Below are 24343 nucleotides of genomic sequence, written 5' to 3'. Positions count from 1 at the left end.
TTTCTGGGCAAATTTGTCCCTAAGTCTGGATGTTTTAGGATGCCTAGCGAGTGATGTGAAATGGATTTTGGGTGTCCAAAGGAGGGGTTTGGAGTTCCCGAGGGAAGAAAATCTTGGGATTTTGTAAGGAAGTCCTGGAAAGCATGGCGGCATGTCTTACGCCACCTTCGCAGCTGCAATCCAGCAAGCGTAAATGCTGCTGCGTGTTGAGGTTGGTACCGGAGCGGGTTGGGATTGATCCCAGGCGCCCGTTCTCCCTTGGGAAACGTAATCTGGCCCTTCCCTTCTCTGGTTGGTACGGAAATAACAGAGTTTGTTTATTCCTGCGGACTTTGTGCTCCCATGTTGCTGGAATCTGATGTTTCCATGGAAATGCACCGAGATGCCTTAGACCCGCGTGCATCCAGAGATACGTGTTGCAGGGGTGCTCAGGTTTCCCAGGGGGAGAGGTGGGAGTTATGATAACCACCGGCCCTTCAGTGTTGAATTTGCCTTGCATTTAAACATCAGCAGTTAAGTAGTGCAAGCCTTGAGAAACACAGCGCGCTTTGGAGCAGATTGTTACCCACGTTAAATTGTGAAATGAGCTGTTGTCACGTCTGCCTGATTTCAGTCCCCTCAATTGGCCGCCTGTATAATCAGGGAAGCTCCCGGGGAGCAGTTGTGAGCCATTGGAAGCGTGCATGTTTGTGCTCTGAAAAAGTTATATTTTGGCCCAGCTCAAGGTCCAGGTGGCACAGGGACTTTTTGTTTTGGGAAAAAGCAACGGCAGGTTGTATAGAGGAGAGAATGTTACAAGCAAAGCACAGCAATGTCCATGGGACACATTAAATGTTCTTCTCATCAGAGGCTGCAGCTGGACTCAACTTGCTTAACGCTGTCAGCAAAATGAACACAGGAGCAATTTGGGTTGAGGATGAGAGAGGCAAATTATTTCCCAGGCAGCCGTACGGGTCCCTGCACCAGGTGCAGAGCTTTTATTCTACATGTTACTTTTGCAGTAAACATGTGAATGATATGCCTGCATGGAGCCCCAGTCTCTTTGTATCTTGAAAGGGACTTCTTTTGCTGTGTGAAGTCTTGTTGGCTCATTTTGTGGCAAACTTTTGAGAATTGGTGAAAAGAAAGTCTCCTGTTGTCTTCTTTGGTCACAGCACCATGTTATGGGGGGATACACAAGCTGGACCTTGACAGACGTGACTTAATACAGCAAGTGTGGCTGAAAAAGCAAAGGCAATTTGTCTCCTTGCTTCCTGGCTTCCAACTGTTTCTTGTTGTGTTTTTTTTTTCCCTTCTGCTTTTTCCTCTTTGAACTTGCAGGTGAAAATGTCTGCGGAAGAGAAGTGGAAAGCCTGGGCTTCAAAACAGCACAGTGGGACTGAACAGCCAGGTGAAAAAGAACCGTGTGTGCTTCTGGGCCAGCAGCTGGGTGAACCGGGAAGATTTGCTTATGCGGCGCTTTGTGGGATATCCCTAGCATGGCTGTTCCCTGAAAAGGAGCAAAGGTACTACCTGGAGTAGCAAAGGGTGAGCAAAGGAGGTGGCTTTTGGGTAGCAGCTCAGACGGAGCTGGTACCCCGCTCTGCGTGGGGTCTTCTGAAGTTAGGGGAGTGGAAGATCCTTTTGACATTAGGTGTTTTCTTAATTGCATTGACTTTCTCTCTTACATCTTCAAGACTTTTATGCTTCAGCACAAATTGCATCCCTTAATACTGCAGACTTCAAAGCATGTATTGAAGCAAGGTCTGGCCTCATTCAGATTGCTTGCTTGTTTGTTTAGCCAGCTTGTGTAGCGACTCGCCTTCTGCTGACTTCTTACGATGCTTCTTACGAACAGCGACAGACCAACATTGGAAACCAGGGACCACTCACAGCTTGCAAAAATACCCAGTTACGGAGTCTTAACTGCTACTGTTGCCTTGCAGCTCCTTCAGGATGGAGTTTATTGAGGGCTTTGTGAAATGGCTGAACCTGCCTGAAGCTGTCTTACCTGCCATGACAGCATTTGCTAGCGGCTTAGGAGGTGAGGGCACAGAGACTTTTTCCCAGATTTTGCTGAAGGATCCTATCTTGAAAGAAAATCCAGTTGTCGTTACCCAAGTAAGTTCATATGCTCCTCTCACCCTTGTTTGCTTTCACAAAAGAGATTTGTCATACCTGTCTGTTTGCCACTGAAGTTCTGTTTGTACAGCCAAGGAAGTAAAATTGGTATTTCTGATATGCATGTATTTCTGAGCAGCTGTGTGGGTGACTGGCAATCTCTCCATCCATTAACAGCTCGTGGAAGTGATGAACATGAGGCACAGTTACTATCCATTGAATCAACAATTTGTGTCTTTGATCCTTTCACTTTACGGAGCAGAGAACTGTCAAACTTTTTACTTTTACTTTGACTAATACTTTACTTGTATTATTGCAGTGGTTTTGATTCATATGTGTGTTGTACATATGTGTGTAGATTTTGGTGAAACGCTGAACCTGATTGGCCTGATTTTCAGTTGTTTCAAAGCCCCTTCACTATACCTGTAATACAAAACACCTCTACCTGCATGCTACAAATAGCACAATTCGCAGAGTCTTGTTCCCAGAGGCAGCCTTGGCTAGAAAGAAATAAGTTATTGTGACTTCATTTTATTTCATTGAGAAAGTATTAGTGAGTCTGGGACTACTCCGTAACGTTCTGATGTAAAAAACAACGTGAGGATAAAAGCGGCGAAGCATTTTGGTGGCGTTTACCTTTGCTGCAGAGGCTCAGCTGGGGAAGACATCTCCTCATCCAGCCTCACGTTATGCCGAGTGGGGCAAAGAGCACTGGAGGCTGCTGCTGATACCAGGCGTAACATGGCCCCTGTCACCTTGCACCCTTCGCTGTATGCTGCACACAAGGAAATAGCAAGGCATCCTGCGTGCAGACGGTGCTCTGATACTGAGTAATAGTTATCAGCGAATGTGAAAACAAGGCTACGTAAGTAAAGATATGATAGGAGTGAACTTTCTTGGTCATTGCGACCAACTCCCATTATCTCAGCCATCTTGCATGTCTTCTAGTCTGTCCATAAAAGGCCTCAGGGGAGCTGCTCCAAATATCCAAATGCTACAATGCCCAAAGTCCTGTAACAGTATGAGCACAGTGACAGAGAAGCTTAAGCTTATTATAAGTTAGGACAGATCATCTAAAATAAGAGCAGCTGTTTTGATGGTGTTTGCTCAAAATCAATAAATCCACACCCAGTTCTTTCTGCATTAGATGGCTTGGTATTTCCCAGGTTGTTTCCCTCCTCTCTGCTTCAGGGTGGATTCTCTAGAATTAGGCAAGTCTTCCTGTGTTGCTGCTGAGTTTATTAAGGGTGAAATTTTGGTGAAATTTAACTTGTGCTTGCTCTGAGCTTATGTTGTGTAAGATCTCCTTGTGCTTTTACAACAGCGGCCCTGGATCAGCAGAAGCGCGTGATATTTTGCTCTGAGCCAGAGAACTGAGGCACTTATCACTTGGATTCAGGTGGAATACAGAAGCCGTAGATAACAATTCTTTGATTAGTTGAAAGCAAAGATCGGGAATAGCTATCAGTCTAATGCCGCAACATCAATACCTCATGCAGTCATGTGTATGGGCAAGGTGATTGATTTTGTCAAAGGAAAGACAGAATTAAAGATTTTTGGAGAGCAAGGCAGCAGAGGCTTGCAAGGTGTCTTTGGGAAAGCATACTGGTGTGTGGGAAACTTCAGTGTATTAAGCTGAGATCAGCTTTTCCCTTCTCACCTGAAAATAAACAAGCTATGGAACAAAGCTTTGTGAATTCTTGATATATTGCTTTATGGTGCCCTTGCTTCTTTTTATTCAGCTGCTACTGACGCAATATTTACTGTTTAATTAGCAAGTACACACTTTAATTGCTCAGTGTGCTCAGTGGCAGGGGCCTGTTGGCACTAGTGCCTGCATTTTTGAATGACCTTCCTTCATCTCAGCAGTGCTGAAGGGATGATACGTGAGGTCAGGAGATTAGAGGTGAGCTCACCATTGATTCAATGGATATTTGAGGATTATGTATTTTTATCTTGTTTGCATTCATTGCAGATGACTAATACAGGCAAACATTGGTTAACTGAATCCTCTAAGGACAGTAGTCATAACACACAGGCTGTGGGTGTGGTATGAGAAGGGCAGTGCAACAAAAAGGGGTGAAGAATTGATGATAGGTGAGAAAATGTTGAAAGTTCTTATTATGAATAATATTTTTTTTTGTTTGAACATACTTAGAATGCCCATTTTCCAGTGTTTTTCTAGACACATCCACTGCGATGTGGATTGGATGCTCTCTGTTGTTGAGGAAACGGGTTTTGAGCTTACAGCAATTCATAGACAGCTGGAAAAGGCTCTGAATAAAGATTGCTTCCCTTTGTCAGGTTTCTCAGTCTTGTGCATAGAGTTCACAGGGAGATTCAAAACACCAACCTCAAAATAAGACTGAACTGTGATAGCTGCTGCTTAGAGGAGGAGAACAAACTACTTGTGAACTAATCTAATCAATGCTGATTGGATTCCAGATGACTGCACAGCAGTACGTGCAAAGCCTAAACCAATTAGAAATAGTTGAGAATGCTAATTGGCACAGATGCAATAAAAACAGTAGTCCCAGTTTCTGACCTGATTATCTGTATCCCTCCCTCACCTTTTGAAATGCATGCATGTAAATGCTTAGGCAGGATTTTTAAAAGATGTTATTTGATATTAGGTGCCACAGACAATACTGGGCGTATCGTACAGGACTTGAGTCAACAACCCACGGCTCCCTTGCAACATACAGGGAGAATTTATTGCCTACAAACGGGCTCTGCACAAACCAGTAGCCCTGTTCAAGAGGCTGCTTATATTAGATGATGGCAACAAGGTCACAAGCTTCACCTTATTCTAGACTTCAGGCTCTTTGGTCAACTTTCTGCTTGGGCCTCCCAGCTCTGGACCTTCTGCTGGGCTTTGACACCTCTGTGCCAACCCTTCCTCACAAAACTGCAGCCAGGGAGGAAACGATGGTGCCCACGTATCCAAACCTTGAGTAGTTCCAGTACTTGGGCTCTGGGAAACCAGAGTTACGGAGTTACATTCCTCTCTCTGCTTGTGGGGATTAATGTCTCCAATTGCCACATCCCAGCAACCACCCTGGGGAACAGTCTGCAGTGTGTGTGCAGGCACAGAATATTAATCATGACCAGACCTAAAAAGAAGCCTTTTTTAACTGCAGTGTGGTGATGGGGGGAACAGAGGAGACTTGATTCGGTGACTAACTTAAATGAAAAGGGTTATTCAGATGCTGGAGATAGCAAACCAGGACCTTCCTTTTCTTGGGTGAGCGCTCTGGCCGTTGGCATGCAGGATGAAGACTGCTTTGTGCAGAGCCAAGCCCAACGGGCACCTTCTGGAAAGGCTTACCCCATCTGGCCTTGCAGGACAGGCAAGCAAAAGAAGGCTTTCTCTGTGGATGGGAACAGCCACCCAGACATTTAGCAGTAGAGGGGGGAGTGCGAGAACATTAGGCAGCAATGGAGCGAAGGTTTTGGGGCTATACCTTGCGAAAAAGCACCCGTAGGTGGGAGTTCAACTGCCCTAATCCTTTGGCTTCCCCAGTCCTATGCAAATCTCTTTTCTCCTTTATGAAATAGCAGACTTCTCGTGCTAAAATGATACTCCAGAGTCCAAGCACTTACTTTTGCCTGGGTATTACCTACAGTTTGCCCCTTGTCTAGTAGGAGTTGGTTAAGGATGGCTTGTGTTCTCTGTTCTACGCTCCTCATGCAGTAGGGAAAAGATTAGAGATATTTTTACAATACAAATTTTGCTTAGGAGCTTACGGGACTAATAATCATAAACTCTTTGGCAGCATCCTACATCTTTGGCTGCATTTTTTGTTCCCAAAGGGCTGAAGGATTCCCTGTAAAATTCAGCTGTGTTTTATTTGTGTGTAGGAGAGGGAAGTAGCTAGACTGAGCTAGTGCTTAGTGTTGTAGTTACATAAAGAACTTAAAATCTATCCAGTGACAATAAAAGAGGAAAACACAGTAGTAAAAACACTGGGCCTTTTTTTCATGGATTTGCCCATAGAAACCTTCTATTGGATTGCTCTGTTTTTCCAATTTTTTTACAGTGAAGAGCCGACATAGAAGTCAAGTCCCTCAATCTGACAGATGGCCATAAATTCTAAGTTTTCTATTTTTGAGTATTTAATCCAAAAGAACTTCATGCCAGTTCAGCCTTACTACCTAGAGCTATGAATTCCCAGAATGCCCAAGAAAATAGGGGCCACTGGTCCACTGGAGTAGCATTCAAACCTGTTACTCATGTTGAAAATACGAGTATATATGACTATACAGCCAGCAGAAGGCATTACAGCGGCGGGAGGATTAGAGCCCCGTTTCTCCAAACTTTGACGTTAGGTGTAATCACGGTGCTTTCAATTGCAACAGGCTCGCTAATAACAAAAACTATGGGATGCTTCAGCACATACCAAGCATTAGCTACTTCTGTCCAGCCATTTGTACCTGCAGATGGAGAGCTTTGTACTGGAAGCGTCTGGCTTTGCTCTGTGCTGCCTTGCTGAAGTGCAGGTTGCTGGCTTCCCGTGCTTAGGAACTGACATGCTGCAGTAATTAAATCCTAGTCTGATGGGTTTTCATGTCTCCATTTTGATACCTCCAGGCATACATCATCAGTTTTAACTTGAATATTCTTTTTTTTTTCTTTTTAGGACCTTCTATCCTACTCTCTTAGAGATGGTAAGTTTACCTAGCATTTGTTCTTTGTGAGAAAAGCCAAGTTTACATCTGATTCTTTAAAATGCTCCAAAAGCTCAAGGTACCATCTTATTTTATCTTAGCTTCCTTTACACCAAAATCAGCACACTCTCTCCCTGCATCCAGTACAGGAAAAGCGACTATTATATTAGGAATGAATGATAATAACTGTTAAAAATTGAACAACTGTTCACCTCCTTACCTTCACTTGCTGTGCATTGGCATGCAAATGTATGTGATGGTAGAAGAGTTCTGAACTGAAATACCTAGAGCAGGGTGTTTTTTCTCCAGTGTTTCCAGGGGAGCCGGTGACCTCTTCCTTTAGGAAGGCAGTAAAGCTGTTATGAGAATCTCAGCCTAGCAAATTCTCTGCAGATTGCTTGTTGCCTAAAAGAAAAAAAAATATTCGGGGAATAAATTCCAGACTGTCCTGTGAAGCCTATTATAAATAAATGTGATTTTGCTCGTATATTATATTACACATAAAACAATTTTCTGGTTTACAATCCATAACATGGATTAGTCTGATAAAAAAAATGAAATAAGGACTGTCTACTGAACAAAATGTGCATTTCTAAAAGAAGTCTGTTTTGTATCACTACTTGCATTTTTTAAACCTCTGTGTTTTAACATGTTCTCACAGGAAAGAACTCACTGGTTGCTGATTAGCCTGTTTCACTGCAGAACAAAGTACCATTTTTGTTCTTGCTTTATTTTTAATGGAAAATTGACAAGTCAGTTATTGCAAAACTGCTTATTTTGCTAAGCTGGAATTTACAAGAAGTATATTTTCAAGCCTCGCTGACTTACTGCCAAGCTGGCTAAGTAAAAAGCTAAGCTGTGTATTAGCAGACAGGAAGCAAGAAGGCTACTCGTTAAAACACCTGCTTGGGCTTGCAAGACATGGCACATATCAGGGGTGAAGATAAATACTATCCTTATTTCTCAACTAAGCACACATTTTAAAAGTGGCGTTATTAAAGCCTACTGAAGTAGTTTGGTATCTTGGTAATGACAGCAATAAATAAATAAACTTAATAGATTGCCAAATGCCATGCTTGATCTATGTGCAGCGGGTATCAGAAACACACTTTGTAGTTGGGCCTTGCTGGTATCTTCACCCAGCCCTAGAAAAGCAATTGCATTTTTTATCCCAGACTGTACCAAGAACCCTTTACAAAAGCCTACCATCAGCAAGCAGCAGGTGCTACTCAGAGAAATACATTAAAACAACAAGAGCTGGCACAAATAATTTAAAATATATTGAATTTAAAATGTCTTTTCTTTAAGAACACCTGCTTATAAGCTCAGGAGTAATTATTTTTCCTATTGCGTGTTGTCCGAGTGCACTGTCCACTCCTGCATCTCCAGCGGTGAAGTATAAACGCAAGCCACTGTCAGCGATGCTGCTAAGTGAGCCGGTGTGTAGTTTTAAACTCCAGTTTTAAACTCCTCCTCCTGCCAACAAGATGAACTGAATATAAAGCTTTTGCGTGAAGGCGCATTTTTACAAGATACCACTGGTGCATAGTTGAGGTGTACTGTGTCATGCTACCCAGAAAATTATTTATATATTTGATATGTCCAGTTAGGACTTGCTGCAGCACTTCTCTGTTGAGAAGACAGATGCAGCCTATCCAGAGCCAAAACACCTCTGTCACAGAGGATGAAGACCAAAGGGTTTGAGATCCTTCTTCTGCCCTGGAGGCAATTACCTTGTGTACTGACTCTATTCACAGTATGAGGTTTGCAGGGATGAAGGGTTTTCCATTTATCAGTCCCTTCTTTCAATAGTAGGAGTTGTCTTCAAACACATGGAAGACAAAGAGGGCCTGAGAGAAGGAGCCATGCTTGTATGTGACATGGTCCTCTAGCACAGCTGAGTGCACCACTCGCTATTTAATCTGGTGCGATGAAGACCGATTGATTTCCTGGGCTCCCCTCTGTTTAAGGGTACTACGATGCTCGAGCGAGGGTGTTGATCTGCCACATCACCTGGCTGCTGAGGATCCCCTTGGAGGAGCTGGAAGCCCTGGAGGAATCTCTGCTTGAGAGCCTGAAGGAACAAAATGAGGAAGAGTCAGAGTAAGAACGTTTGGGTTGACTATGGGATGAAAAAACACTGCCAGTGCTTGAAAGCTTAGCAGTAATTACTTGTGCCTAAGTCCAGTCTCTGATCACTCCCCCCATGGCTCTTAGCGTAATCATTTATGGCTTGATTAGGGTTGCAGAGCCCATTTTGGCTGTGCTGAGAAACAGGAGAGCTCAGCATTTTTAAAATCAGAGCTGAAACCCAACCTTGCAAGCTGGTAAAGGCACTGAACTGCTTCATTTCCTTGTTCCAGTTGCCTCTCCTAGACTGTAGGTTATGCTTAAATACATCACAAAGATCTTGTATCTCTTATCTCTTGGCCTAATAGTCTTCAGATAGAACTGCCTCTTGCAGAGTGAAGCTCCTATAAATTTCAGGATTAATCCTCAGCTGCTCATATTCTATGGATCTGCCCTTCTCTGTATCCTGTTTGAGAGACAGCTGTCTAACTCCTTTTGAAGGTAGATCTTGAGGGCAACAATCTGCATCTTTAGATACTTATGGGCCTGACTCCTAACTCTGTGTTGTTAATAGGAGATTCATTCTCTTAATCACCAGTTCTTAGATGTGAAACAGCCCAAATGTTGGTATCTATAAGAAATGTAGTATTTTTATATTCCACTTAATCAGGCAGGAATTGTGTGAAGGTTTAGCAATATGTAAGGCAGTAAACATGTCCATAGGCAACTTTCAAGGGACGGTTTAATATTTTTATCTATCTGTCAACTCAGCAAACTGGTTATGCAATTAACCTGAGTGCTAATAAAGGCTTTAATCAACGTCCCTGACACAGTACAGTTCAGACATTACCAGGGGGTTTAGCATAGTCTTTCAGTTATAACTTTATTTAAATAAAGCTTAACTTTATAGTGCAGTGTAAAAAGGGAAAGTCAAAATAATCTCAGAGATAGTCTCAAAGACTGCTAAACAGGATCCCATTTGGCCTGCAAGGGTTGGTATTAATGGGGACAGTTTTGCTGTGGCTTGTGGAAACAAACTCAATGCTGGGCCTTTAGCACAGGAAAACACTGACGCTGAGGGTGGGGTGTCACTTGTAAAGATGATGCGCCAATACCTAATTCTCTATCAACTGGACTGTGGCTCCTGTAGCACAAGCCAAAAAGATAGCAGCGTGTCTGATAACGGCAAGAGCGACTGGAGAATTCTGCGGCATACCTACAAGCGTGGCTTTCAAACGTTGCAGCTAGCCCAGTGGGTTTTGTGCATACCTGGTGTGGTAAAAGCTATGGATTTCCATCTTGTTCTTCGCCCAAGTTGCAGCCACAGAAGTAAATACCTATTAGAGAAAAGGGAAAAAAATCTTTATAGCGAGAGGAAGTCCAAGACTGCTGCGCGAACACATTCATTACTGCAGTGCTAAAACAAGGCTGACATTTGTGGGGAATCGATAACCCTTTGTTTGTTTTAAAGTTAGGAGTCGATGGGGAAAGGAAGCGGAACATAAACCCGTCACTGCTTTGACCTCACAGACTTTTGGGGCGGGGAAGACATGAACATCTGCTTAGGATGCTTCAGCTTTGGCCATCCACTGGAAGAGTTTTTGGAACAATAACAACCAAACAGGGTTTTGGCAGCTTCTGCATAGGTGTTTTTTACTGATATTTGTTAAGAGAAGGTTTTGCTCCTGCCTTTGCTGCAGTGGGTGTGTTGGGCTGTGGCCCAGAATGCGGAAGGTTAAATGGGCAGTATGGTCACCTATAGAGCAATGCTCCAAACACTTAAATCCATCGTACTAGCACCAAGCATGTCCTGACTCGCAGGCGTGAACCCCTCTTTTGTACACGGTTCTGTAAGAAACTGGAAAACACGGCATCAGTTGCTCACTAACGTATACTCCTGCCACTGTTCATCACTGGAAAATGACGTGAAATTCCACCTGTAAAATCTCTCTGAACATAATTTATGGTTCAGGCAAGAAGCTGCACATCCAAGATCACTGAGGGCAGAGAAGTACCAGAAGAGGCAGTTAATTACTGTAGTGGATAAAAAGCAGTCTGGTAATCAAGTGATAATTGTAATGTAGAAGCTATTAGGAAAGCAACTGTCAAAAGCAGTTGCTAGCAGCTATGGAAGGAAGCAATGACAGGTAAAATTTCTTATGGCAGTGGTTTTCCCTACTGCATCTTCAGGCAAGATTTAGCTGCAAACTATCTTCCTACCCACATAAGTCAAATTGCTCATTACTGCAACTAAAGCCAGGTTAGTCGTATCTCAGCTCTCTTGATGTCATTATTTTCAGCCTGAGACAACAGCACATTGACTATAAAAGCTGATGACCCACTACATAGATCAGAAATTGCTGGATATTGCCAACTTAGGTATTATCAGTCAGACTGCAGCACTTATTTAAGGAACTCCAGGAGCCATTTTTCTGAAGCCAGGCATTCAGATTGGTGACTGCATGCACAACTGGTGCATACCAAACACCTCTTTGGGGTTGCAGAAGGTGAATGTGGTTATACAGAGATTGCTGAAGAGGTAGCCATCGCAGGCCACACTGTTGTTCTCTGCAGACAGCTACGTTTGCTGCTGCAGAAGGTAATACACAATGTTTTTTGGAGAACCTCTGGGGAGACCTAGTCTCCGTGCCATGCAAGTCAGTGGGAGTTTTGCCATTGACTTCAGCGGCGCAGGGATTTCACCCACTGTGCTTCATTCTCCTCCTGCTGTGTTTTACAAAGCTGCATATTGTTTGGGACTCATCTAAAATTGTCTTTATCAAAATTACAGTGTGCTTAGGGGGTTCCAGGAAGGATTAGGCAATTATATGGATAATGAAAATCCACAATTAGGCTAGGATTAAGAGGGAAAATATCCAAGTTTGGAAGCAAGATAAATTCTCGTGTTTCAAGGCCCAGATTAACAGCTGCGTAAGCAGGCTAGAAGGAACCTTCCTCTGTAAACAACTTATTCCAGTATCGTTTGTTTCTCACACTTTCCTCTGAAGTAGGAAGTATTTCTCGTAAGAGAGAAACCAAAGACAGTTGGAGAGAAGCCAAAAGGAGTGCCTAATAAATGATATTTGTTCCTTTTAGGTTTATTTACCTGTTTCTGATAAGCTTGTTAAAATGTAGCTTGAATGCACACAGACAAATGAACTAATGACTGTGTTTAATACCTATTGTATTTTTATATTGCAATGTGCAATTAGAAAGCAGCTCAATATAAACGTTGTTGGAAAATAGTTTAATCCCATCTCTTTGTTAGCACAAATTACCCCTATTCCCTTTTGTTTCAAACACTTTTCCCTGCTTCCACTTAGCTTTCTTGTGTTTTATTTTAAGACACATAGGCAGTATATAGTTACTGAAATGCTTTTGACTTTTTGTTTCTTTTTTTTACAAGCTTCAGCCCTATTAGGAAGGGTTTTCCAAGTAAGTAACATCTGTTGGCTTTTGTCAGCAATTAAATCGTTTCAGTTTAAATCTGTGGGTTTATGTCCATGCTCATAAATCTGATTGTGTTGTCACAGTCCACACCTGCACGTTACTTTTTACTGTTCCCAGTAGGGAAATTACAGTGAGGGGAATAAAAGCAGATTCTGCTGCAGCATCGTTATCCATCAGGCTTTTCTGTCAGCTGTTATGCTTCTAATCCCCCCACAGAACTGCAGAAGTATCAAGAAAAAAGAAGGAAAGAAGAAAAAAGCTGAAAAGATACCTGCTGATCGGTTTGGCAACCGTTGGGGGCGGAACAGTGATTGGTGAGGCTGCCCTAGGCATTTTGGAGACTCGCTCCTGAATTGCATGCACAGCTCTAGGGACCGAGGGCAGGGTGTCTGAATTACACATTCAGCAACAGAAGCCACCGTAACTTTTAGCCCAGGCTCTAATTTTAAAGCCTCCACTGCTTTTCTTTGCCAGGCTGAAGGTAGTATGTCACTTCAGATACCAAAAAAACACCCCAAAGAAAAAAAACAACAAAAAAGAAACCCAAAAGAAACCTCAAATTCAAGAAAAGTATTTTCAGCCACATGAAAGTAAAACTGAAAGAACTAGCTGTCAAATTTATTGCAGTGTCACTTCACTGGCTGGGAGAAATATCAAACTGAGGTTGTCACCCTTAAAAAAATGTTTTATCCTCTTTTGCTCTTGTGTTACAAAAGGATCAGATCTTCAACTCCTAAATTCAGAACAGTGTGAGACTAGATCCATGTTTCCTAAGCAAATAGGGCATAGCTCACCCCAGTCTACCACACATTCTTCCTTTGACTTTTAAATTATTCTTCATTTCTACTGAAGTCAGTCAAAGAATCTGTGCAGAGATTCAGGGCTTGGGGAGGGTCCCAGAAAGCCCCTTTATGGGTGAGGCAAAGACAACCATCATTTGTACTCTTTCAGTAGCTTTAGCAGTGCTCGCACAGCACAGGGAAATGGCTGCCTGATGTTTGTAAGTGATAATAGTTTGGTGATATTACTTGTTGCATCTTTAGGCTTGACGGGGGGTCTTGCTGCCCCTCTGGTTGCTGCGGGAGCTGCTACTATCATCGGAGGTGCTGGAGCAGCTGCTTTAGGTTCGACTGCTGGAATTGCTGTCATGGCATCGCTTTTCGGAGCAGCTGGAGCTGGTCTTACTGGTAAGAGAGTGACTGCACATTTCTCAGCTACTGAGGCCCTGGATCATGTCTGCAAATGCAGAGCTAATGGCTTAACTGAGCTCTGCAGAGCAAGGGAAGCAATTTGAGGTGTAATCTTGCAACTGTGAAATTTTTATTTCAGTGCTGATTGAGATACTGTGTAGCCCCTGATGACCAAGTAGGAAAAGAATATTTGGTATATGGCTAATGAAGGAAATGAAAACTTGCTGCTTTGGATTAGAAAAATGCTGCTGTGGAGAGCAGCGGTTGTTACAGCTGATATCTGGTCTGCAGCAGAGAAGCCTTCTGCTGGGATTCCCTCAGATCACACAAGCTCAGAAGGGTCATGTTGGCTCCATACCAAGCTCTAAGTAATGCATGGACTCGCTGAGGGTTTTGGAAAGGGAAAAAAAATCCCAAACTACCCAAATTACCCAAGTAATTTCTTACTAACTTCTACTGTCAGCAGAGTCTGTCCTTGCTGTGCGATTTCTGAGAGTCGTGTTTCTGCCTTGCTGTGTGTAGGATACAAGATGAAGAAGCGTGTGGGAGCCATAGAAGAGTTTGAATTCCTCCCACTTACTGAAGGCAAGCAGCTTCATATCACCATAGCAATTACTGGATGGCTGTGCACTGGCAAATATGGTAAGAACAAGACGAGGAACCCGAGAGGAGCCTGGAGAGCCATGTCTCTGTTCCACTCCAGGTCGTGTTTGTGCTCTCAGACAGTGTTTGTAGCACCATGTCTTCCCCACAGTTGTGTGACCTGTTGACTAGAAGAGATCAACTCTCAATTTGTAACCCAATCTGCAGTCCCAATTAACACAGAGGGAAGAGAGAGGGCAGTAAATTGATAGTGATAGTAGGATTGGCAGTAGTCACAGCAGGATTGTTTCTGTTAATAAAAGCTGTCTGGTTTTGCTAGGAAAGGTGTGTTTGGGGTGGATGATTTCCAGCACTAGTACAAAGTATCTCACCTATCTCTGAGACCTTATGCTTCTCCTCCAGAAATTAACAGAAAACAGTGTCTTTTTTCTTTTTCTTTCTCGGTATGTGCCAGATAATGAGGTTTATTGGCAAAAAAGTTCTGTCAAGTAAATCCTGTTAAGCACAGCACTCAGGAGGTGAACTTTCAGGCAGCAACCTTGAAAGGCCTATAGTGTTTTATTTTCCTGTATAGCTCGTCGTATAAAATATGTCAGCTGTCTGCTGATGTGTTCAGCAACCTGACTGAACAGCTGCCAATTTATTCAGAAGCGTCACAATTAACACTGGATATCATTAATGCAGAAGGATGTCTCTGTCCTGTGGCTTGTTAGGTTGCAGCTTGCTGTCAGAGTAAGGTTATTTTCACTTTGCAGTACTGCGCTTTGGCTTTTCTCATCTTCTGCTTTCCAGGGGTCCAAATCCTTGGGGGTGGAGGGCTCCCAGGCACTCTTACAAAGAGAAGGGTGTCCCTTCAGGAACTTTTTTGTGTCTGTTTGCCCTTAAAAGGGAGTTACAAACAACACGCATTCTTCTTCCATAACTAGCAATCTGCTATAATGTTTAAAAAAGCAAAACTAGAATTGTTGTCCGTTTTCCTCCTTGCAGCTGTGTCTGCCTATGCACACTGGCATGACTCCTTAAAACAGAGGGACTGAGGACAGAATTTTTATGGAATTTGTTACCTTGTGATTTTTGAGCTCCCACTAACTGCCTATCTGTACGATTGCAAATTTGACAGTATATTGTTGCGCGATCTGGCATGGGGCCCTCTTGTGCCACTTTGGCCAGCAGCTGCCTCAACCTGCCCTGCATTGTTTGGGGAAGGAACTGTGTGGGAAGGGTTGTCGTTAATTAAGATGAAAAATCTGCTCTGCCCTTCAGAGTTCATCTGCCATTAATAGCATTGCCAGGCCCCTCCTGGCCACTTAGTACAAGCTACGCTACAGACAGGAGAGAGAGTATGGCTTAAAAATAGTTCTTTCAGCCAAAAATTAGGCTTGCACAGTGTAAATTACCCATTATCTCTCAAACATCCAGGCACTGCTTTTGATTAGCATCTGGAGGGAAAAAATTAAGCTGAAGTGCCTAACTAGGCTAGATGGCAAAATAAAAATAATTGCAGTCTGGAGCTGCAAAGGCAGATTCCTTGTTTTCAGACCGAACCATTAATGCAGTCCTTTCCCACCTAACTGAAGTGCTGGGAAGATGCTCTGCAATAGATTTTTGACAAGATCTTACGTATTTTCTGTTTCTCTGGTCCCACTGAACTTGGTCTGTGCAGCTGTTCAGCACTTCATCTTTCTCAGGACAGGACCTCCCCTGGTCTCTGTAAGAAGATGGAGCTGCAGGACCTTGCCTGATGGTAGTCTGATGGTAGGAGGAATGTCCTTAATACCTGACATAATTAGTGTTAACGTCCATCTGTCTTGGCAGTCTCTGAGGCAATTGAACAGGTCATGAAGCCTGAGCCTGTCCACGGTGAAGACTCTTTGCCAAGGCAGCTAAAGCTATGGCCTTATTTACAAAACCCACATTTGTTGTGAAACAGTGGAATAGGGAGTCTAAATCTAACCGCATTTTAAAATATGATTCCTGATTATCACAGCATATCAGTACATGCCAGTATCCTGCAGCTTCTTTTCTGAGTTTTTGTTGGACTCATCTTGCCAGGCGTCAGCCATTGTTGTGTTTTCTCTGAACGTGAATTCCATCTTTGCAACCTTTCTCAGGGAGCTTCACAGCACCATGGACCAGCATGTTGCAATCGAGTGAGCAGTATTGTCTGGCCTGGGAATCCAAGTACTTGATGGAGCTTGGCAACGCCTTAGATTCCCTTCTGAATGGTTTTGTGAACATGATGGCTCAAGAAGCCCTAAAATTCACTGTCTTGTCAGGTGAGAACCTACATTGTCTCAGGTCTGCTTGAGCGGCTCATGTGCAGTTTGACCGTTGGTGTCTGTTTAAAGGAGCTTTCCTAAACAAGGAAGAATTCTGAGAAGGCATCTCCCTTGGCAGTATTAGTACCGCCCTGCAGAAGTGGCCTGAGAAGCTTCTCTGCCACACCTGTAATTTGCATTTGCTTTCCTGGATTGCTGTGCCTCTGTGTCATTGACTCGTTCTTTTAAAATTACAGCTGGAAACGCCTGCCTTCACGCACGACTGTGTTTATTTCTCTATGTTATTACATTTTTACTGCTTTACATAAACCTTTCAAACGTGGAGGTTACATTCATGTATAGCGTCTGTTTGCCTCCGTATGAGAACATCACATTCTTTCTTATCTTTAGTCTAGCACAACGTTTCTCAGATCAGCTCTTGAGAAAGAAGAACTGGAAATGACAGAAGGTCCTGGGTTTAGCTTTTAACTTTTAACTTCAGTGAACCGTCTTGCTTTTGATGTTTCTTAAGAGCAGCCCAGATTTGTGACTATGCCGTGCTGTTTGCTTTGTGTGTTGCAGGTATTGTAACGGCCTTGACTTGGCCAACGTCGCTCTTGACTGTTGCCAATGTCATTGACAACCCCTGGGGAGTGTGTCTCCATCGGTCTGCTGAAGTAGGCAAACACCTAGCACATATCCTGCTCAGTCGACAGCAGGTAATTGGCTAGAAATTATCCAGGAATAATGCCTGGAAGGGATTTGGCCCACGGAGGTTAAGTTTTACAGTCGTGCTAGTTAACTATCAAGTGGTATCTTTCCAGGGAGACAAAAATTAACAATAAACTGAAAAATGAAAAAACGCTGCATGAAGGTGACCAGCATGTGTCTGGTTCATTGGGGAAAAATAGGAAGTCCCAAGTGAATCAGAGAATTCCTGCTAAGATCTGTTCCATTTAACCTAAAGCTTTTCTAAATGAAGAATAGATCTAGATCATAAATGACAAGTGGCTTGACCATGTCACAAAACAGCCAGGCCAAATCCCCTAGTGGAAATCTGAGAACACAAGGTAAAGATAGGTGAAAAGGAAAAGAGAATACTGAGCATTAAAAATATTCACTGATAATTAAGAGGCACTAGCAAAACAATGTAAGAGAAGACTGTGCAGCAGCAGATGCACCGTGAGCTGTGTTTTTGCCTACAGAGAAGAGGAACGGGCTGATACTTCAAAGAAGTGACAGAAGTTATTAAGCCTCCCTGAGAAGGCTTGCAAAAGACATTCCTGCCCCCCAAAACCTGCCATTATTTGCTGGGCTATCCCTGGCATGGAGGGAGGCTCCTTTCTGCCAGCCACGTGTTCGTCTCACAGGCACGCTAGTCCTGTATCCATTTGTAGAGGAGCCCTGTGGGAGTTGTGGCCCCCGAGCTGCGTGTCATAAATAACAGTGTGAAACAGCAGAGTAGAAACAAACTTGATTTCTCATAAAAATACAATCCCGGGAAAGGCAATAAACTTTATTTCATACAAGCCCTTTGTTTTGCCTGGGGGCATTTGTTACTGCCTTTTAAGCATTCGCTATTGTGAAAACACACATTCCAATGTGCTGGGGTGTCTAAAACTGTTTAGCGTGATATCTAGGGAGTCTATCGCACACCTGCTCCCTGGTTAATATAAAGGCCATTTTTCATTGCTGTTGAGATTAGGCTGCCTTTGATCGTACAGAAAATCTTATTAGGCTATTAAAAATAAAAGCTTACCCCACGTCATTTTTTGTAACAGCCACACAAGTGGTGCTGCTGTTCAGTCTAGAAGTGGTCAATATTTCTGTATCACAGCTTCTTCTTCTGTTCATTGAAACATTTCTAGGAAAATTTTTGCCCCTTGAATTAGGCTTTCATTTGGAAATTTCAAAACAATGACAGCGTCTGTTTTGTTTCTGTTTGAAACATCCGCTTTGTCGTAACTTCTGATCCTTAGATTCTTTCAACTGATTTTCTGCATATCAAAAAATACAAAATACCCAGATATGCAGAATTCTCAATATTGAACTGTGCATAATTTTGAGGATACATAATCCCTTTGAAATCAACCAACCTGCTCAAACGTTTAAACGATCATGCACAAGGATAAGTGCTTTGCCTGTCAGGGTCTTGGGGATCCTGTGGCCAGTCTCTCGGTGTAGAACAGTATTTGATGGCGTTCTCTCCTTTCCTTCTTCCTTAGGGCAAGCGACCTGTCACACTGATTGGCTTCAGTCTGGGTGCAAGAGTCATTTACTTCTGCCTGCAGGAGATGGCTCAAGAAAAAGGTAAAGTTCACCTTCTAACCTTTTTCTCCTTTATTTTCCTTACTGCTGGTAGAGAAGTTTTTCTTCCAAGAGGAAGAGTTCTTCTGGAACAGAGCTTGGGTCTTTTAGGATAGGACAGAAACCTAAAAAAGTGGTTTTGGAATGCATTTGGAACCAAATTCTTCTGTTATTTCCACCAGCTCAGTGGATTAAATCAGCTCTCTTCAGTTGAGGTTCTCCAGTGTGTCAGTTGGTCTCCAGTCTGTAAACAACTTGACATTTCGTGACATTCGACTGCTAGATCAGTCTGTGAGTTGCCCACACGCCACCGTGATCTTGGCAGAGGATGCTTTGCCTTTATTGGAAGCTCTCTGTAGCTATTGTATCTGATTCCCCGAGTCCTTCCTTCCATTTAAGTCACTGAAATGCCACTGTCATCTGCTATTTTCACGGTAATTTTTCCCCAAAGTCAAGTATAAAACCATCTGTCAATTTATTACCCGTTGTGGTTCTGTTTATTAATAGATTCTATTTTTAATTTAGAAAAATAATAAAAGCATTATGATCAGTTGATGTAAATTTCATCTTGGAGTTGAGTCAGTAGTGAGTGTGTGCGTGCAGCCTGCCTTCCCCCCTATGTAGCTAATTTAATTCATTAACCATTTAGCCTCACAGAGTTGCTAATAAATAAGGAGCTTTATAAAGGAAAATGTTCAATAAAGTCCAAGAAAGTGGGAATAGAGTCAAGTGGAGATGGAGAAGGTCAGCATTTTTTCTGTTGACAGCTGTGTACCAGAACTTCTCTTCTGGTTTAAGATGGAAGTCCTCAAATACAGGAATTCTGTTCTCAAAATAAATCTAAATCAAATCCAGAATGATCCTAATGGAGTTATACTCAAGCCAGAACCCAGATCCTAATCTGGCCCTAGATCTACTCTTTCTGTGTCCTAAGAATGCCAAGGGCTGAGATATTTTCAGGCTTTTATTTCATGGTCTGCAGTCTCTCGCTGGAATAATGTGGGACTGTAGCTAAGTAATACGTGAAAGGAAACCGTTAGGGGTCTTTAAGGTTGGCTGCCATTCTAAAGAAATCTAAGCATCGTAATTATGTATCATAGCAGCTCCCCACTGTAGACTAATTTTTCAGTTCCTTAATTGAATTATGAAAGCTGAGCTGTTTGCGAGATGAAAAGCAGCATGTTTAGTGCAGATTGCCAAGGCGTTTTTCACATGCACATTCCAGCACAAGCCGCAGAAGGAATGGAGCTGGGACCTGGGACATCTGAGACTGATTTGGGTTTGGACTTCGACGTTTCAAAAGAAATACAAGGCCTAGTCATGCAGGCCTTTTGTATCTAGATGGCAGTGGCATTTCTGAGGACAAATAACTAATCATGGATTATCCAGTGAAACACCACAGCAGAAACTCCAATTCTGTTAAAAGAAAATGCTGTTCTGCAAAGCAATTAAATAACCTTTGGGATACTTCATCACCAATGACTTTGGAAGCCAGAGCTTAGTAGGTTTCCAGAAAATGACATTACAGCAGAAGATGTAGTAACAACCCGCCAGAGGCAAGTTACTACGTGGGAGAAGCACTGGTCTGATTTCTTCGTCATGATTCCCATGCATTTTAGTAAATAAGAAGTGTAAACTAATGAAAATTGATAATGGCCTGAAGCTGAACCTGGAAGCCGTACTGCGCTCGATAGGAGTGAGGTATCGCACATTACGTATTTGTCTAATACTGATCACAGTGTCCTACAGAATCGCGTGTGAGACCAGTATCACCACTGGGTTACCACCTCTGTGGTGCTTCGGTATCAGGAACACCGCTGCCAAACCCTGCCATGAAACACTGTCCTTGGCACTGCAGCTGTACAGTGCCCAGAGAGAGGTAAATTCCAGCCCTGTTCTCTTTTCAGTGAGGACTAACACGATGAGAAACTTTCCTCTTTGCCCCGTGAGTTGTACCCTAAAGGCACAGCAAAGTCTAGCTCCCGAGGACTGGCTGAGTATTTTTCAGCCAAGGCTGAACATTTTTGTTCTGAGCAAGAAATAAGCTGTACAAAGCACTGGAGAAACAAAAGCTTCCAATATCTTGCCCAAACATTCAGGATCCTGATGAATTAGCTATTTGTTTATTCAGTTGGCTCACACTGTGGCCATGGAATTTAGTACCTTGGTTGGAACGAGCTCCCAGTTCGCAAGGCTCTGGGTTTCTTTTTCATTGCCCATGATTATGGGAATAGGACTTTATTGCTCACAGATTACACTAACAAAATTGAATTGCTTTTTGCTGTTCTCTTGATTGGTGCAAAATTTGCTTTGCAGTAAGAAATAGTACCACGAGAGCTCTTTTGGATTGTTGTCAGGCGCTGGGATTTACACTGCAGAGAAAGATGCAGGCACTGCAGGCAGCTCCAAGTCTTTTACTGCTATTAGGGAACGGAAAGCAACTGATATACATTTTAAAAGTCTAGCCCGGCAGCACCTTTCCATCATAACTTGATGTAGTATGCAGTCATTCTCACTTTCACTGCCCCGTAAACTTCAGCGTATTATTTTACAAATGGTTTAGCTTACGTCTTGTACACGCTGGTCTCTCACAGGTGGCGAGTACAGATTTGGTGTGCTGCGCTCCTGAGTCTCCCAAGACGTGCGCTGCTGTGAATTTCATTTAACTGCTATGGCATCAGGTGCTTGATCTCTCTTTACAAAGAAGATTTATGAATAAATAATAATCTGTTGTTTAGGGGTTTAGGAAAGTAGCAGAGCTGCCCAATATTTCTCATTCAATAATTATTTCTACTGAAATTCCCCAGTTGCAGCTGTCTGATAAGAGAGGAAGATTTATAACACTTAAAAATCAACATTCCTTTTCAGCAAATTGAGCCCTGGGCATTCAGGTTAAAGTACCCTTCCAGAAAATCATTGATAGATTATCATTTCGTGTTATCAAACGCCTTCACTGTTGCTAGTTCCCAATCAATATTAAGAATCTGGGGGTTTTCTGTTGCATGAACGGGTCATGTTTTTCACGAGCTCAGCTCTAAGGGCTGGTTGTTGGAGGAGTTTATCGTGCGTAATATATGACAACATTTGCTCGCTATGTGGGATGTCAGTCCCTTTCACCTGTTTCAAAGCATAATAGTTCAGCTCTGTGCAAACCCGGATCATCAAGTTTCCACAGGTCTGCTGCTTGAACTGCATCTTTCTGGGCAGAGGCCAGGCCACTTCTCCCTCTTGCCGTCAGCCTTTCACTGCCTCAGGATCTCAAATTTTTGTGTTTACTGACTCCAGCTGGAACTGCGGACACTGACATTTACACAAAATGATGTTTAAGATCCTCCTTCTCATTGTTTTTGTCTTTAAGATTTAAACCACAGAAATAATGATTTTTCTGTAGTGCACATCAGAACATACCCCTCCTTCATGTACCTGTAAAGATCTATTTTCTGATCCGTCTTCGAACTGTGAGCTGTTCTGCTTTCATCTTAATAGATTCTCAAGGGATCATTGAAGATGTGGTCTTACTGGGAGCTCCAGTGGAAGGAGAAGCAAAGTACTGGAGAGCTATCACAAAAGTGGTGTCGGGCAGGATTGTAAATGGTTATTGCAGGTCTGTATGTGCTCAGTCCCCTGCTTCATTATCCTAGCGTCACCTTGAAATACTTTTGTACATTTATCCCTTTTCAATATTTTGTAAGTGAATATTTGTTCAGCTGGTGAGTACCTTGATTCAGTAGCGCCAGAGCCAGCAGTGCCAGAGCCTCTTCCCTCCTGCAGATTACCTGGAGATGACAGTCTTCAGGAGACAGTCGAAGGCTGTTCTGTCTCCAGCTCTCGGCTGCTTGCGACGCACGGCTACGCTGGAACCCCCAGGTGCTCAGTATGTTGGTCCTGTTCATATGGTGGCAGTGTTATATCATCCTGGCAGCTTAAAGCTGGGTCAGTGTGTCTGTGTGCAAAATTTGACATATTCTAAGGCCCGTTTAAATCTCAGCTTTATGTAAAGGACTATAAATACAGCCGTTAAGTTTACTGACAGTTAAAGAATGCGAATTAAAATCTATAAAAGCTTTGAGATACAATTCACTAGGGGCTGCTTATGGGGAACAAGACGTGAAAATTGCAACAGAAGGGAAGGAGCTCAAGCAAATTGAAGATTTTTTTGTATCTAGACTGTTTCTGGTCAAGACAGTCCACGTGAACAAGGTATTTTACTTACAAAGGAGGTATAGCTGGAATAGCTGTAGCAAATTCACTAAGGATGTGAAAGAATAGAAAGGTTACCTTGAAACCAAATATCAGCCTTTTAAAACTGCGCAGACAACTGCTATGCAGAGTTGTGAGAGCTGCTGGGTGAGAAGAGGGAGATTCAGAGGCATGAAACAGCTGAAGCAATCTTTTAAAAGCTATTAAGGATTCAAGTGACAGTATCCAATCTAATGACTGTGTACTGGAAGATAACTGTGACAAGAACACTGCTTACCAGCACAATTAGAAGAGGCGAAATTAAAGCGAAGGAATGAAGCAGGGAAGACTAAGAGCATGGGAAAATAAATTGAGAAATAAGCAGGCAAGAAGATTAGCAAAGAACATGTAACTGCAAGTCAAGACAGCGTATAAAGCCACAAGCCCTCAGGTCAAGGACAGCTGAAAATGCTGTTGCTACTCTCCATACACACGTACGTATGTAAGCCTACATACATATGAGTAAGAGGAGTATTGTATTACTCTGCATCTAACATAGTATATTAATTTACAAAGAAGAACTAAATAGAAGAATTAAAAGCATTCACGATGAAAACAACAAATTACTAATCCCATCTGTCAGTTAGGCTGAAAATTGTTGGTTTTGTCCTTTTTGGATCACAGGAGGTTTTACGGATGCTGGATGTGCACACCAGTTACAGTATTTCTTCATGCAACATAAGGAAAAAGCAATTGCTGCCTCCTTAGGAGCGCTTCTGTGCTCCTCCAAGAAGCCATAAATGAGAGCAATTGTTGCATATAACTGAATTTCCCCTGGCAAATATCGTTCCTCCCTGTGTTATACAAAAATCAATTTCACTGCATAAAGTTCAGTGTATTCACTTCCTACAATATAAAAAAAAAAAAAAATCTTGTTATAGTTTCAAGGCCTGCATGTGCCGTTGGAATAAAAATAGCATGCGTGTTTGTAAAATAGTATGTGTACGGTGCGCGCAGTAATTTCGTTAGTCTCTGCTTTGGCAAGCCCGTGTCTTGAATGTTGAATGAAAAATGATGTAGAAATTGTAGCTTGTTGCTCACAAATAGGAAGAAACAGGTGAGGAGACTGTCAGGAAATATTCCACTACGGTGGTTCTATACTTTGCCCTCAGATGGTGAATTTGCGGGTTATTCAGTTCGCATGAGGGGCAGCTAGATTTAACAGAGAGATAAGTGGAGAATTTATGTGAGGATATGAGATAAGAGAGAAGCGTTATACAAACATTTTGAGGCAAGACCTCACCTGATTCTGATTTCTCTGGTCTCTTGCTTATACAAATGGTGGCCTTGTTCCGTCACTTCAGGAGTGGGGTCAGATGAGTCAGATGAATTACATTGAATAGAATTCCTGCAAGATCAGATCTGGGCCCAATTTGTTGAGCTTCAGTCCAGTGTAGCTTGTCTCCTTCGGCTTTAAAGTCTGAAAGGACACATGGAGAGAGAAAGCCAGCTGTCAGA

At 42.7% G+C, this 24343-nt stretch overlaps 1 protein-coding gene across 1 annotated transcript in view; it reads left to right on the top strand.

Annotated features, from left to right (window-relative positions):
- Positions 1-1326: 1326 nt before the first annotated feature.
- The window catches only part of TMCO4 (transmembrane and coiled-coil domains 4), a gene marked incomplete at its 5' end in the record, with an annotated part of 36174 nt that continues 13157 nt past the window's right edge, over positions 1327-24343 (top strand). The window contains 11 exons of the mRNA XM_082009269.1: positions 1327-1505; positions 1926-2100; positions 6741-6768; positions 8739-8871; positions 12505-12602; positions 13332-13475; positions 14001-14120; positions 16193-16357; positions 16922-17058; positions 18565-18649; positions 22133-22250. Coding sequence (XP_081865395.1) covers positions 1327-1505; positions 1926-2100; positions 6741-6768; positions 8739-8871; positions 12505-12602; positions 13332-13475; positions 14001-14120; positions 16193-16357; positions 16922-17058; positions 18565-18649; positions 22133-22250 — 1382 coding nt within the window. The remainder of the gene's footprint in view (positions 1506-1925; positions 2101-6740; positions 6769-8738; positions 8872-12504; positions 12603-13331; positions 13476-14000; positions 14121-16192; positions 16358-16921; positions 17059-18564; positions 18650-22132; positions 22251-24343) is intronic.

This window comes from Phaethon aethereus (assembly GCF_964289735.1).
Source record: "Phaethon aethereus genome assembly, chromosome: 21".
Classification (NCBI taxonomy): domain Eukaryota; kingdom Metazoa; phylum Chordata; class Aves; order Phaethontiformes; family Phaethontidae; genus Phaethon; species Phaethon aethereus.
The sequence above is the reverse complement of the archived record's forward strand: the minus strand, read 5'-3'. Positions and strand labels throughout refer to the sequence as shown.